Raw genomic sequence first — 16,601 nt, 5'->3', positions numbered from 1 at the left:
TCTTTTTCATTCATCTCTTTTCGAGTCTACACATAAAAGATTAGTGTTTATAACTTGAGAGAAATTACAGAATCGCAAACTGGTATAATCTAATACATCTGCAGAGAACTTCACATAAATAATTTTAGGTCATGAGTATTTCCTCTTATCTTCAATATAATATTACCTTACATTTTACAGTACTTTACAATTTAAGCTACTTTCCCATTTGTTATCTAATTTAATCCTAAAAATATGTCTTTTACAGGTATTTTTTAATGTGTAATCAAAGATCCTCAGGATAAAGCAACTTTCTTAAAGACAGTAGATGGTGAAATCAAAATACAAACCCAGAATTCATTACCCTTTATCCATTTTTACTACAGCTTTTCATTGTTTTAGGGAAAGCTGCTAAAATTCCCCTTATAACCCATTACCTATCTGCTCTTATGGTCATGATACTGTTCCAAATGCCTAAGGAATGTAAATACATCCTGCTGAAATTGAAGATGATCAATTTCATCTTCAATTGAAGATGATAGTTTCCTATCACTTGAGTTAATTTCCCCAAGATAAATTAGATGGAAGGTAAATTATCAGAGATTCTAACTCAGTGAAAAATAAGGCCCCTCTTTTCAAAAATTACATTATATTAAAGAAGAATCAGCAAACATTTTCTGTGAAGTACAAAAGAGTAAATATTTTAGGCTTTGTGGGCCAGAGAGGTTCTGTGAAACTACTCAACTTCATTGTAGTGTGAAAGCAGCCATAGGCAACATGGAAATGGATGGGCCTGGCTGTGTTCCAATAAAACTTTATTCACAAAGGGGGAGGGGGCGGGAATGATTTGGCTCATGGGGTACTGTTTGCCCACTCATAGTCTAGAAAGCCTGTCTTCAGTTCATTGTAGAAAAAATGGGAAGTAAGATTTAGGCAGTCATTACTGAAGCATTGGGAGAAATATCAAACAGAGCACAGGCAGACATTATATGTTGGGGGTATTTTTCTTTTATTGTTTTATACAGGGAAGGGATGGATAAGGGCTGCTCTGGGTAACAGTGCAAGCCTATGTTCTCTAAAATGTATGACAGGATACATTATTCCTGCCTCTGGTTACGAGGCTAGCCAGGGAAACATATTGGCTTACATTCTTTAATTTCACGCATGCTCTTTTGTCTTCTGTGTTATGCTGACAACCACTGGGTAGACAGTGATGAACAAGGCTCACTGGCAGCCTTCCAGGAGTTTCCAACCAAGGTGAGGTAGGAGAGGAGATAGTGAGGACAGACAAGTGTACCAAAAAAAAAAAAAAAATTATATATATATATATACAGCATAAAGAAAAATGTGGAAGAGACCAGCAAGGAGGTGTTAACAAACTGCACTGAGAAGACAAATGCAGAAGAAATGAGCTTGGTCCTGGGTGATCAGGGTGTTATGACCAGAAAGGGTAGCATCTAGCTGGGTCAGGAGGAATGAGACGATCCCAAAAGGAGCTGAGGGAAGGGCAGATCGGGAAGAAGAAACTGAGGCAGGCACAGAGGTGTAGAGATTCAGGGTGTGTGCAGAAAATAGAATACTGCGCTATGCCTGAGATGTCGAGTGAGGAGTTAAAATAGGGGCTGAAAGTCCAGCCAAGTCTTCTGAGAGCTGAAAGGGGCAGTTGAAGTGTTGGGATTCTATTCCCCAACAGGAAGAAGCCCCGGCACATAGATCATAACAGGATTTTGCTCAGAGAATGTCCGCAGCAGTGTGATGAAAGCTCAGTTTGGTAAATGAACCTCCAAGAACTCTGGAGTAATGCTGTCCAAAAGAAATATAATGCAAGCCACAAATGCAAGCCATATATGTGATTTTAAAACTTCTTGTAACTACAATTTTAAAAAGTAACAATAAACCAAATTAATTTTAATAGTATACTTTATTTTACCTAATTTATCCAAAATACTATATATAGTTTTGCACTTCCCTGGCAGTCCATTGTTTAAGACTCCACACTTCCAATGCAGGGAGCATGGGTTTGATCCCTGCTTGAGGAAGATCCCACATGCCACAAGGCCAAAAAAAACTTCAAAATATTATAGTTTCAACCAATATAAAAATTATTAATGATATATTAATGTTTACTTCATACTAAGTCTTAGAAATGGGATGAGTATTTTGTACCTGGGGCCAGGCTCAGTTCAGACTTTCCAGTATGACAAGTGCTCGCTGTGGCTAGTGGCCACCGTGTGGGACAGCGCTGCTCTAGAACCTGTGAGCTAACAGACATTTGGGAGGGGACCTGGGGCTGGGCTGGAGGCAAGACCCGAGAACAGTTGTTTGGGGATGCCTGACTGTTTATTTCGCCAAATCTCCTTGTGTCCCGAGTCCTTTTAGAATAACCTACGTGGGAATAATTGTTGTACCTTTAAAATCAAATATTCATAGAATGACATGTGGACTTAGAAAATCCTGTTCTAGCTAAAGGTAGGTAAACCATTAAGGTAAGTAAAATCTCAGACACTTTATGTCATAATTACAATTGTTTCAATAAGGAATTTGGATCTTACCATTTTTCAGCTGGAAAGGCTCAGCAATTATTTTGCAAACTGTTCTAATTTTACAATTGGCAGAGACTCCGTATCACTCACCTAGATATTACTCCTGGGGCTGCCCGGTTTTTCCCTTTTTCTAGGTTACTGCCTGTGTGTGATTGTGTGCAAAAGACTGAGACAGAGGAACAAAGAAAGGCAGCAGAGATGACAGTAGGAGGAGGACAGTACAAGAGCCTAGAGAGGCTTTTTTAAGCTACAGATGCCAGGCCACACACTCATCTACTAAACCAGAGACGAACTCACAGCCAAATTAAGGCAGTGCTATTGCTTATCTATAAAGAGATCTGTATTACCATTGGAAATAGTAAAAAACACAGGAGAATTTTTTCTTTTCTCCTTGCAGTTAAAAAGATTAGAAGCAATACTTTATTAAATTCCCCAGAGTGTTGACATAGATGGGGAAGAGAGGGAGATAAGAGTTCAGATAGTGAAGAATGCAGACAGACACCCATGTAGCCAAAATAACAGCCACTGACCTCCTGTAACACAGAGGTCCTTGTACTGCAGGGGTTTTTGCTGGTGTGTGTATCTGTGAAAATTTGGGGGGGTGGAACCAAGTTGCTATGGTAAGGAAGGTGAAGTTGAGGACGTATCAACCATCTTCATTCCTTACCTCCCCCTTAGCAGCAGTTATCTTCTCTTCAAAAAAGAAAAAAAAAAAAAAAAAGAAGAAGAAGAAAAAGAAAGGAAAATGTTTTATGCTATCACTTTAGGCACAACTTTTTAGTCGGATCAAAATATTGAACTATGGACTATCCTGGGTGTTCTAGGTCATGCACAGTTATCAGTTTAGACCTCACTAGGGATATGTAGTCTAGAATGATCTCCAGATGATCTATTTTGAACTCCTCACCAAGATGAGAAACATTAGAGCACAACTTCCTAATTTTAATGTGTATGTCTGTCACTGGGGGATGTGTTAAACACAGGCTCTCATTCATAGGTCTGGGATGGATCCCCTGCATTTCTGATAAGCCTCTGGGTAATGCCTGTGCTGCTTGCCTGAAGACTGTACAAAATAGTAAAGCCCCAGAACATCAAATATTTGTCTGAACAAAGTATTGGAAGCATCCTCAGATACGTCCTGCTTTCACATACAGTGAAAGTTAAAGTGGCTCAGCCTTGTCAGACTCTCTGTGACCCCATGGACTGTACAGTCCATGGAATTCTCCAGGCCAGAATACTAGAGTGGGTAGCCTTTCCCTTCTCCAGGGGATCTTCCCAAGCCAGGGATGGAACCCAGGTCTCCCGCTTTGCGGGCAGAGCCTTTACCAGCTGAACCACAAGGGAAGTCCAAGAATACTGGAGTTGGGAAGCCTATCCCTTCTCCAGGGGATCTTCCCGACCCGGGAATCAAACCGGATTCTGCTGCATTGCAGGTGGATTCTTTACCAACTGAGCTGTCAGGGAAGCCCTCCCATGCTGTCCTCCCAGCATAAAAAGGCCTGTGGTTTCCCGCGGGCCCCCTCCTCGCTCCCTCCTTCCACTGTAGGCTGGAATTTGAAAAGAGGTGAGGCATTAGGAGATCCCAGGGATCCGAGCTGCCAGTCCTGCCTAGGAGCACATCTTTCTGACGAGGCTCACCTCTCTGCCTCCCTTCGCCTCTCAGGTATCTAAACTCGAGCGAGAGAAGACTCAAGAAGCCAAGCGGATCCGCGAGCTGGAGCAGCGGAAGCACACGGTCCTGGTGACGGAGCTCAAAGCCAAGCTCCACGAGGAAAAGATGAAGGAGCTGCAGGCCGTGCGGGAGAACCTCATCAAGCAGCACGAGCAGGAGATGGCCCGGACAGTGAAGGTGCGGGACGGCGAGATCCAGAGGCTCAAGTCGGCGCTGTGCGCGCTGCGGGACGGCAGCAGCGACAAAGTAAGGACAGCGCTCACCATCGAGGCCCGCGAGGAGGCCCGGAAGCTCTTCGACGCCGAGCGCCTTAAGCTCTTGCAGGAGATTGCGGACCTGAAAACGGCCAAGAAGCAGGTGGACGAGGCGCTGAGCAACATGATCCAAGCGGATAAAATCAAGGCTGGGGACCTCAGGAGTGAGCATCAGTCCCACCAGGAAGCCATCTCCAAGATCAAGTGGGAGTCGGAGCGGGATATTCGGAGGCTGGTTAGTAACCCAGGGCAGAACCGTTCTCTTTCCAGGCTTCCGAGCGCCGTGGGGCTTGCTTTTTTGGGTGTTTTTTCATGAGTCGATTATAAACAGTGCCCTCCTTCTGTCTAGTACAAAATAAGTCGACAGGTAAATAGATGCACCCAGGCCAAAATTGACATTGTAAAAGGTAAAAGATTTTGAAGTCAACTTTCTCATAAAAGGTGGATTTTTCTAGCCTCACACGTATGGAGAGTTATCTATTTAATGGCTCCTGTTTCCTTGGGTGTATATAGAAATTTTCTGAATGATATACTCTTCCAACATCGGCATGTGTTGTAGGCTTTCCATTTATAAAATGTTTTTACAGGGGCAGGGGAATTTTGTCTGGCTTTCAAGGTGTCTGAAAGTGGCAGCCAGTGGGAACATACTGAGGGATTCACGTGTTTTCTCCCCAGGAACCATGTCTGAAGGCAAGAAGTAGAGCTATAAAACCCCTAGTCATTTTACAAATAGATCTCCTTCTTTCCCAAAGTAAATGGAGGCAATTCAAAATAGAGGCCATTATAATTCTTAAACTGGTTGTCATTCCTACCTAGCTTACTTGCTATTACCAATTTCTAAGACTTACTTCAGCCCCTACTGAGTTGAAGCTTTTTTTTAATATGTATAACCAAAAGCCACATCAGTCTTTTCACTATGCTTAAAAGTAAAACAAATAGAATTACTGTGTGAAAGCTATCATGTTGCAGATTGACCTTGTCTTAGAAGTGTTTATTTGCATCTGTATTCAGAATGTTTAGCATCAGTTATATCTGGGTTATATATTATCAAATTAACTATCACCTGTTCAAGTATACTTTGTGCTTCTCTAAAAATATTTTCTTAGAAAAGAATTTAAGAAACACTTTCCTTCTTGTATCTGCTGATTCTAGCCATTTATATTCTGAGAATTCTAATTATGTCCCTTGGATGATCTCGCTAGGATTTCGATTTTATGTAAAAAGTGGTTATCAGAGGACATATTAGAAAAAAATTAAATTTGTAATTTTCTTTGTACTGCAATACAGTGTGACTGTAAATGTTGCCTTTGCCACACTTTACAAATTTTTTTATCTGCAATTCATGCTATTGTATTGGTTGACAATAAAGACCAAAGGCAGGTCAGAAATATTGTTCTCTGCCCTGCCTTTGGTTTTTAAAACACCAGTGGCTGATGAAGAAAGAATCAGGATGTGAACTCTGGAGTCAGCAGGTAGGTAAATAAAAAGGAAGCTTTACATTAAATATTTTTGTTTGTCAATGGTTTCAGAATAAGTCTAGAAATATATCCACCCATCCATGGTTATAACTTTTTCATGACTTCTTTTCACTGGCACATTGCAGAGACAGACATGATATCTCTCTGAGTAACAGTGTAAAATCTAGTTTCTCTGAATATTAGTTCAAAAATTGAGTGCAAACAGAAAAATGGGATACTTTTCAGTAATACAGATGTACTGGTCTTCATTTTTTCCTTCGAATCTTGTTCTTACCCCAATACCCAGTTCCATTTGTGGAACAGAAAGGGAGAGAAATCAGAGTGATCTTGTGTAGAAAATCTCCCCAGGGAATTCTGGTATGTACCCCCTCCCTACTTAAGAACTAGGAATTTGGAGGATTTTCAGTATTCTGAAACCAGAGTCCATGCTTATAACCAGTATGCAATTGAGACTCCTTGACACTAGTTACTTGATATTCTACCGAAAACCATTTTGAGAAAATGCTGGAAGGATAATCTTGGCAGAAGTATAGCACAGTGCCTAATAGAATGGGCTCTAGGGTCATAAGTCTGTATTTTAAATCAGGCTTCATCATTTATTAGCCATATGACGATGATCAAGCTCTTTACCCTTTGGGTCCTCAGTCATCACCTGTGAAGCGGTGATAACAGAACTACATAATAGGATTGTTTTAAAATGAGATAAGATATGTAAGACCCTGAATGCATTGAATGTATTAAAAGATCAATAAATTTCAGTTATGATGATGAGAATGATTATATGGGTGTGATGAGGTGATTTCCCAGCAGGTTTATTTATGTAGGGTACATCAAAACCAAGTAGGAACATGCAGATCTATAGCGCCGGTAAACTGTAAATAAACCATAGATAACAGATCTAGCAAATGAACATGCTACTTAGATAAGAATAACACTAGACTCAAGTCTCCTACAAGGAAATAAAAATAAAGACAATGTGTTTACTCCCAAATTAACAGGGCAGTGTTTGATTACTTGCCAAGTTATCAGATGATATCCCAGGACCATGACCTCCCCAAAATGATCTAAAAGTTAATCGTGTGACTTGGAGGCAGTAGCTCACAAATAGTTACATGTGGGGAAATGTGATTGTATAACACAATTTCTGTCCCAAATATACTCAAAAATGTATTTTGGTCTTAGGAACACAGCAACGAAATATTTATACAAAGTGATTTGTTATGTGTAAGGAGACATTCTTATAAAGAGGAGAACAGTATAATATTATTTATATTAAATGTGTCTACTTACCTACCCTGTTTTCATTTTTAATATTCTCATAGAATATAATAAAATGAGAAGAAAGGCTTGCTTTCTTCAAAGATTGTTTATAGACAATAATTTCACTAGCCCTCACCCAGGGATGGCAGAAAGTTTTTAGTCTGATGGAAATCTGATCAACAGGTACCAAATGCTTTTGGCCTTTAGTTGAGAAGTATTTCTGAAACCATGCTCAGACTTAACAATAAATATATCCCACAGATACAGGTGGGAAAACAGTGGCTAATATTGCCAGGTATTTTCTGTTCCTGTTCTTGTCCCAACCATGATTTTCTGATGGTAATAATAAAATGGTTGCTAAGAACTAGCTGCCCTGGAAAATGGATAGGAATGAAAGGAGCCATATAATATGAACCATGGAAGGACAAACTCATCACCTGAATGCAAACATACTGGCCTTAGAAAATGATGAAGCTACTAGAAATACTGAAGCTTTTTCAGGTTCAATGACCTGTTCATTGTTGTTACTGCTTTTTAAAAGGAATTCAAAGATGGTTCCCCCAAATAGGAAGTAACATCACACGTTGTCCTGGGAAACATTGTAGTAGAATATTTAGTATCTGTCTTTAATTAACACTAATAACCTGTCTTCGAGTTAACTTTTGCTTTCTATATTCAACCAACCCAGACTATTTCAAACAATATACTGAATCACAGCATCTACACAGGGTATACTAAAGAGAAAAAAAAATTACCCTCCTTGACACCAGTTTGCCTTATTCCTGAATTAAATATACTTGTCGTATTCATGATTTTTTTTTTCCTGTTTCAATGAGCAGAAAGAAGTTAAGCTCATACCATTGTGAAGATGCATTTCTTTGCAGCATTGTTAAACAAAATGTCCTGGGTGTCATTTAATTCAGATGGATGAGATCAAAGCCAAGGACAGGATCATCTTTTCTCTGGAAAAGGAACTGGAGACCCAAACAGGCTATGTACAGAAGCTCCAACTCCAGAAGGAGGCTTTGGATGAACAGCTCTTTCTGGTCAAGGAGGCTGAATGTAACATGAGCAGTCCAAAACGAGAAATCCCAGGAAGGGCAGGAGACGGCTCTGAACACTGCAGCAGTCCAGTAAGTCTGTTCAAGTTGAAGTTAAAGACTCAGGAGTCATCTTTTATTTAGTACCTAAGTTTTACTTTTCACTTAAGCTCTTTTCCTGTTTACTACAGAGAAATCAATTCTATCTCCTGCTATAAAACCAGGGAGTACCTTGGGAGCAGGGTTTTCTATACTCATAGACAACAAAGTGATCTGCACTGCTCTTAGCTGATCACAAGAGAATTACAGATCTTTTAAAATTCTTCATAGAATTTTTCTAGCCAAATGATACCTGTCCAGACATCAGCGTATTTTAAGAATCACCAATTAGATGAAAATACTTTGCCCCTTGCCAAGACTGGGAATTTTCCCTTGTATGAACAATTGAATTGGAAACTGGTAAAAACGGTTATCATGTACAGAGGTCAAAATGTATGACTGTGTAAAAGACTAAACCATTTGTAACCATCATCTGAAAACTTCAAGTCTGGTTGAGTTTGACACTTATTTTCCTGTATTTTCGTCATTCTATATGAGAAATTATTTTTAGACATTTAGTGATAGAAATCAGCTTGTATATAGTTTACTTTCATATGTTTTATCTCTCAAAGTATTTATCTGCTAAAAAGATGACAATGTATTATTTAGGAACAAAGATAGATTTCAAAGTATTGCTAATACTTAGAACTCAGTAATGAATAATTTATGAATTGAGATATATATATATATACATATATATATATATATATATCCTAGTAGGTGGCAGAAAGAATACTGAACTAGATTTTAGCAGATGTAAGTTTTAGTTCTATCACTGACACCTACCTGTAGTGTAGCAAAATTGTCAAGAGAATATGTTCTGAAGTCATACCCTTTAGTTTAAATTCTGGATCTGCTGTTTGTCGTGTGACTTTCGCAGATCCTTTGACAGCTCAGAGTTCCCTATCTGTAAAACAGAGGCAGTAGTGGTACTCCATAGAGCTAGTCTGAGGTTAGGAGAAAAGATATGCAAAATATTGAGCATAGTGTCTGGTGCATAGCATCCAATACATGGTAGTTATTGAGCTACCGATAGAGACCTTGAACAACTTAGACCTCACTAAATCTTCTTGGTTCTGCAAAATCTTCCAGAATACTATGAATCTAGAGATATAATGTGTGTGGAACTGCTTTGTCAACAGTAGAGCACTATCAAAATGTAAAATGATAATGGACATGTAAGTGTGTAATGGTCCTGTGAACTCCAGAGCACAGAATTAATCTATGATTGCTATGTGTGAAGTGATTCCATGACTATTACACCAGTGTGGAAGCCAGCTGATCTGGGCAAAATCTACCACCAAAGTCTGTTCATTAATCTACTGTGTCCCATATATGGAGGTAATGCACCAGTCTTCTGAATCTGACCTTTTTCTCCAAAGTTATGCAGGAATTTGCAGATCCCATCCCTATTCTACACTCTCTTTGGCTAAATGTAATAGCAGGACACCTACCTAACTGTGGGAAGCACTGTGCAGCCATGACATAAGGGACGCTCCTTGAACCTCATGTAATCACAGCATGACCCTGATCTCACAGCTCACAGGTCTCATAAACTGATCCAGCTTTCTACCACTTTCTTTGTCAGGAGTCAGGGCCCCAGGGAGTATCTGCCACATAGAATTCATTTGCAGTTTCAACCAGGTGTGATCTTAAACGCAAGCAGTGAATTTGGGGGTTTGGAATAAGGTAAATATTTACTCTCCTCTGAGTAAGAGGACATTTTACTCTCAACTCATAAACCAGATGAAAGGAACTAAGCCTATTACTTTTAAGAGCAGCATTCTAAAACTTTGTGAAAAGTTTTATTGAAGAAATTCCCATTTTAATTTTCATGTGTAGGATTTGCGAAGAAATCAGAAGAGAATAGCTGAGTTGAACGCCACGATAAGAAAATTAGAAGACAGGAATACCTTGCTTGGAGATGAACGAAATGAACTGGTGAGTTCTAAGCAGATTTTTTTCAAATTTTATTACTTTTTAGGCATTTTGTCACAGTAGCATATCCATGTTCATTCGCTCAGTTGTGTCCAACTCTTTGCAACCCCATAGCCTATAGCCCACCAGGTTGCTCTGTCCATGGAACTTTCCAGGCAAGAAGTCTGGAGTGGGTTGTCATTTCCTACTCCAGGGATCTTCCTGACCCAGGGATCAAATCCTTGTCTCCTGCACTGCCAGGTGGATTCTTTACCACCGAGTCACTTGGAAAGCCCCTATAGTAGTATATATGATGTTATAGTACAGAATCATAAAGAAAAGTGTACAAATAATAAAGGTACAATTCAGTAAATATGCCCAACGTGTAGTACTCATATAACTTACTAGCCGGATGAATAAGTGGAAGACTACCAGCGTCTCCAAACTTCCCCTTCTTGAGACCTCTCTCAATCACCAGCCTTCTAAAGTTAACCATTGTACTGAATTCTCTTACTATGGATGTCTATCGCCATTTTAAAAATGTGTTGTAGGGAATTACCTGGAGTTCCAATGCTTAGGACTCAGCGCTTTCATGGCCAGGGCCCAAGTTCAATCTCTGATCAGGAAACTAAGATACCACAAGCTGCGCAGTATGACCAATAACCACCAAAAAAATGTGTTGTAAATGGAATCATACAATAATTATCCTTTTGCGTCTGGCTTTTTGCTCAGTGTTACATTGATGAGAGTCATTCATTGTGTTGCATATAGAATTCATTCATGTTCACGACTCCATCCTATTCAATTATATGATTATTATACATTTATTATAAAAGTATATGGTATATATATATTTTATTATAAAAATATATGATGCAATATGTATATACAATTATATGTGATAAGTAAATGTATATATTCATCTGTTGTTAATGGACATATATGTTGTTCCATGATAGTTTAAAGTTGTTAATGGTGCTGCTACATGCCCTGTTGAGAAAATATGTTCATGTCTGGGTGGACTATACCAAGGAGCAGAATTACTGGATCATAGAGTATGCATGCAGTCAGTTTTAGCACTTGTTACCAAACAGTTTTCCACAGTTGTTATGACAATTAAACCCCCTCCAATAATATATGAGTTACATTTTCTCCTTGTCTTTGTAAGCATGTAAAAATAATATTATAGATCATTTTAGTCATTTTGGTGGGTGTGAGATGTATTCTTATTATAGAATTTTCATTTTTATTTTCCTTCTTACTAATGAGGCAGAATAACTTTCCAAATATCTAGTGGCCTTTTTGATATACTGTGTGATTTACCCTTTGTCTTTTGCCTATTTCCTTTTGTGCTACTTTCATATGCTTATTAGTAGTAGGAATTTTTTACATAATTTTTAGATGTTTATGTTTAAAATATCCTGCCATATATTTTACACTTTTTTTGGTGGCTGTTGCTATAATGCAGTTATTTTCAGACTCTAAACAGAAGGGACACATTGTTTTATGTCTTCCCAGTTAAAGCGTGTGCGGGAAGCTGAAAAACAATGTAAACCTCTTCTGGAAAGGAACAAGTGCCTCGCCAAGAGAAATGATGAACTGATGGTGTCTTTGCAGCGCATGGAAGATAAACTAAAAGCCGTTACCAAGGAAAATTCAGAAATGGTATGTATCACAGACTCTGCAAAAGTGCAGCTTCCTTGTTTTTATTATGCCACTAACCTGACTTCCTGGTCTTTCCCAGTTTATTTTTAAAATATTATACAGTGCTCTTTGTGAAAATTTAGATTTTTTCCCCTTATGTAAGCAAGGAAGAACCCACAAGGAAGAAATCAAAAGAAGGCTGCTGGCTCTGAATTTTATGGAGTTTCTCAATTTTGCAGAACGATAGGAGCACTTCCAGAAATCTGCACACTCTCCAAAAGCTCCAAAATAGAGAAGCAGAGTTCCAACCTGTCTCCTCAGCCATAGAAGCCTGCTTCCAGGATCAACAACAAGGCCCTACTACAGCACAGGGGACTGTATTCAATATCCTATGATATCACAATTATCCTGTGATAAACCAGAATGGAAAAGAATATTAAAAAAGAATACATATGTATACATATGTATAACTGATTTACTTTGCTCTACAGAAGAAATTAACACTTTGTAAATCAAATATAATTCACTAAAATTTTTTAAAAATAAAATGTTTTAAAAAAAGGCCCTCTTCCAAGAGTTTTACTGATGGGTTCTTTATAGAACAGTGTAGTAAGTATACCCGCATCTTCTAAGATCTTGCATAATAACTGGAAATAGATGCCATCATTTGCTTTATATAGAGAGGTGATGTACTAATGTCCTCTTTCACAGACTTCTAGTCCAGTTGTAGAGATCTTCAGACATTCCCAATGATTTCCACCTATTATAGCAGACAAAATAGATGTGAGGGTGTTAGTCGGTGTGTGTGTCTATGTATTGAAGCTAAACAGTTTTCACCTTTAGCTGGAACTTCATAAAATTTCTACAGGCAGTTTATATTAGCCACTGAAGTTTGGGATTTTTAAAGTTTCCACCTATACTTTCTTTTTTTTTTTTTCTTTAACCCAGAGAGAAAAAATCACATCCCATCCACCCTTGAAGAAATTAAAATCTCTAAATGACCTCGATCAAGCTAATGAAGAACAAGAGACAGAGTTTCTAAAACTTCAGGTCATTGAGCAACAGAACATTATTGATGAGCTCACAAGGGTAGGTCTTGATTAATCTGTAAACTCTAAGCTGTCCTCAAGGACAAGTAGGCAAGAAATCAACATATGCTAGAAACACTTAATAATTTTGGATTAGCTGCAAAGGACCAAGTTCATGTGATTAATATGTAAATAGGTTCAAGAGACTATTCCAAAACTCCTTTATATCCTTTAACTGTTTTATATCTTTTCAGTTATAATCCTTTGTTAACTAATTTGTTAACTCAAATAATAGCTACAGAGCACAATAAAAGAATTCCGAAATGTATTATATGTGAGTAGATTGATGGTGTGCTGTATCTTATAATTACCTTCTAGTATCAAGATTCTGAGGCTCAGAGATTAAATATTTTGCCTACAATAACAAGACTATAGGCCTCTTATTTCCCAACACCTGATTCAGTGTCTGATAGTTTAATAAATATTTGTCAAATGAACAGCAATGTCACAATGACATGACAGCTGAAATTCCAGTCCAGATGTTCTGAGGACTTCAGTACCTGCTGAAGTAGGTCAGGCAGTTGTTACTCCCATCTGCACCTGGCTGAGACCTGTGTTACGTGAAAGTCACTCAGTCATGTCCAACTCTTTGCGACCCCATGGACTGTACAGTCCGTGGAATTCTCCAGGCTAGAATAGTGAAGTGGGTAGCCTTTCCCTTCTCCAGGGGATCTTCCCAACCTAGGGATTGAACCCAGGTCTGCTGCATTGCAGGCAGATTCTTTACCAGCTGAGCCACAAGGGAAGTCTGTGTTACCAGCAGCTTTGGACTGAGACCTGTATCTGCACTTGGGTTTTCCCCTTTGCCTCTCTGTCTTTATTCTGCAAGTGACATCTGTGATCACTCTAACTTCACAACCAGCCAAGGCTTACAGAGGTGAACTAGTGATGGGAGAACTTCAGACGGTAGTCTCCAGAGTAGAGTGAACAACATGATTTACTGCTATTGAGGAAAAAAAGGATTATAAATTCAGCTTATAATTATTTATGGTTTACCCTTTTAAAATTTTCTATATTGAGTGTTTGTTATAATGCATATGCCACATTAGAAGAGTCATCTAAGTATAAATTTTTAAAGTTTTAAATATATTGAGATTGGATGATCAAGTTATTTTTGTTTATAAAGGTGGGGGGAAATTAATACTACTGGCTTAATCTAGGTTATTTGTTAAACATGCCCTTCAAATCTCTATGCCCCTCACTTCAGTTCCACATCCTTAATAACTCATAAATCTCACAGATTCACTAGTCTAAGAATTTGCTTGACTTTGAGTATCCTCAGTTTAAGCTAAGTTTCTTACAGAATTTTGAGATGTTGAGGCATTTCTACCAGACTTTCAGACAGACATAAGTGTTACTTATTTCTTCTACTTTTGAATGTGTATAATAACCATATGAAATACTTAGCAGGTGGACACCAAATTCCCAGAGTATCTCCTTTCACAAAAAGAATGAATTAAGAAATCAGTCATTATATCTGGGCTTCCCTGATAGCTCAGTTGGTAAAGAATCCACCTGCAATGCAGGAGACTCCGTCTGATTCCTGGATTGGGAAGATCCACTGGAGAAGAGATAGGCTAACCACTCCAGTATTCTTGGGCTTCGCTTGTGGCTCAACTGGTAAAGAATCCACCTGCAATGTGGGAGACGTGGATTTGATCCCTGGGTTGGGAAGATCCCTTGGAGGAAGGCAAGGCTATCCACTCCAGTATTCTGGCCTGGAGGGATCTGAGGAAACTGAAGAATCCTACTTTAGGAGAACAATGAATAGCTCCTTTGTACTTCATTTCAAGTATAAAACAAAGAATGCCCATTAGGAGCACAGTGTACTTCCTGACTGTGAGGCTCTCAGATCCACACAGATTATCATGAAAAGTTGTAAAATATTCTTCCTTTGAAAATACCTAAGTATCAAATCCAAAGTTGCCAAATTTTACAAAACATAATCTTATTTTAAATAGAAATATGTCTATGCCTCAGGGAAAAAAACAACTCTGTCTTTCAAAACAAACAAACAAAAAAGCTATAGGAAAATATGTACCAACTCAAGAGCTGAAAAGCCTTTCATCTGTTTTCCAGGACCGGGAAAAGCTCATTCGTAGAAGAAAGCATAGAAGAAGTTCCAAACCAATTAAGGTAATGAGGAAACTAGGTTATCAGGCTTTTGCCACACACAAGCACAGCCAGAGGAGTGAAGCTTGCCAAGGCATCTTCCTGCAAAGACATGATAAATCAGATGTTCCTGAGCTGCAGCAGAGCATGGGGTTTATTTGCCAGAAGAAAATCTTTCCTCTTGACAGTTCTTAGAAGTCCAAAAATGATTGTGTTGTTGAAAAAATAATTGTGTTGTGGATTTTAAGCTGAAAGTGTTTGCTTTAATACAGGTTTTCTGAGTGAAGAACCCACTAGATTTGAAGTAGAAAGGGTTATCTGACAAGCTGGAGAGTCATGCTTCAAGAACATGCAAGAGATACACATGATTTGATGTCTCCCATGAATAATATTAGCATCTGATACCCATCCTATAATTGATTAAATTATATTTTCATTATTCACTTGGGCAATATTATTGATAATGCCAATTCTCATATCTGTATAGCCTATTATAATCCACAAAGTTTTGCTATTTAATTTGTCAATTTGTTTGATTTTTTTTAACAGTTGCCTCATTTGATAACACACATTGAGGTGCAAAAAAATGGGGGGCTTGAATCTACTACTAGTAAAATGTACAAATGTTTCCTACTTTCTAGAAAGATAGAATGACGAGATGTATCCAAAGCCCAAATACACATTTTTTTAATCATAAAGTCTTCTAAAAAATTAATTATAGACGTTGCAAAATATATGTAGTAGATATTAATCACATTATTTATACTTTAAAAAATAAAAAATAGTAATTAAGTAAAAATTATAAAGCCACTTAAAATGATGCCATTGAATAATAAAGATATGGGAAAATGTTTATAATACTTAAAAACACAGAAAACAGTTACCTCATTTGATTTGAATGTGGAATTAGATGATAGGATTTGATAATCCCCTTCCCATAGATACCTGAACTTTCAGAATTTCTTGATTGTAGCTTAAATACCCAACAGAAAAATCACATAAAATCAGCGTGATATAAAACGTAACATAAGAGAGGATCCAGGGTTTTTATGAACAGAGCCAAATATTAATGAATCTTCCTCCAAAATATCAGAAGTGAAATAACATAGTAGAAACATTTATTGGAATCATTGTGTTCATGCCTAATATGTTTATTTTATCAAAGGAACATTAAAGGAGCTATGTGTTCTCTGTTCATTTGCATGTCTGCAGTTGACAGTGTGTTGATAATATGTTGACTTTCCCCCCTTAGTTTTTTTGATAAATGTGTACTGTCCCTCCATTAGAGGCCTGTTTTGGACCCATTTATTGGCTATGATGAGGACTCCATGGATTCAGAAACATCATCCATGGCCTCATTTAGAACAGACCGGACACCAGCTACTCCTGATGATGACTTGGATGAGGTAGGCTTTTTTACTTTTCTTATCTTTTCTGATATTGTCACAGCTTTCCTTGAAGGGAGAGAAAAAGCGTTTCACTTTTTGTCTCCTTTATGAAAAGCACATAATCTCA

The 16,601-nt window shown here is 38.1% G+C and overlaps 1 protein-coding gene across 5 annotated transcripts in view; it reads left to right on the top strand.

The window, feature by feature from the left end:
• Window positions 1-16,601, top strand: part of JAKMIP2 (janus kinase and microtubule interacting protein 2) — a 187,762-nt gene that overhangs the window by 130,525 nt on the left and 40,636 nt on the right. For all 5 annotated transcript variants that reach the window (XM_043913189.1, XM_043913188.1, XM_043913185.1 and 2 more), the window contains exons 3-9: window positions 4,186-4,683; window positions 8,110-8,319; window positions 10,168-10,266; window positions 11,761-11,907; window positions 12,835-12,975; window positions 15,054-15,110; window positions 16,373-16,492. In XM_043913189.1, coding sequence (XP_043769124.1) covers window positions 4,186-4,683; window positions 8,110-8,319; window positions 10,168-10,266; window positions 11,761-11,907; window positions 12,835-12,975; window positions 15,054-15,110; window positions 16,373-16,492 — 1,272 coding nt within the window. The remainder of the gene's footprint in view (window positions 1-4,185; window positions 4,684-8,109; window positions 8,320-10,167; window positions 10,267-11,760; window positions 11,908-12,834; window positions 12,976-15,053; window positions 15,111-16,372; window positions 16,493-16,601) is intronic.

Source organism: Cervus elaphus, chromosome 9 (assembly GCF_910594005.1).
Source record: "Cervus elaphus chromosome 9, mCerEla1.1, whole genome shotgun sequence".
NCBI classification, from domain to species: domain Eukaryota; kingdom Metazoa; phylum Chordata; class Mammalia; order Artiodactyla; family Cervidae; genus Cervus; species Cervus elaphus.
This window is presented reverse-complemented; position numbering and strand designations above follow the sequence as displayed.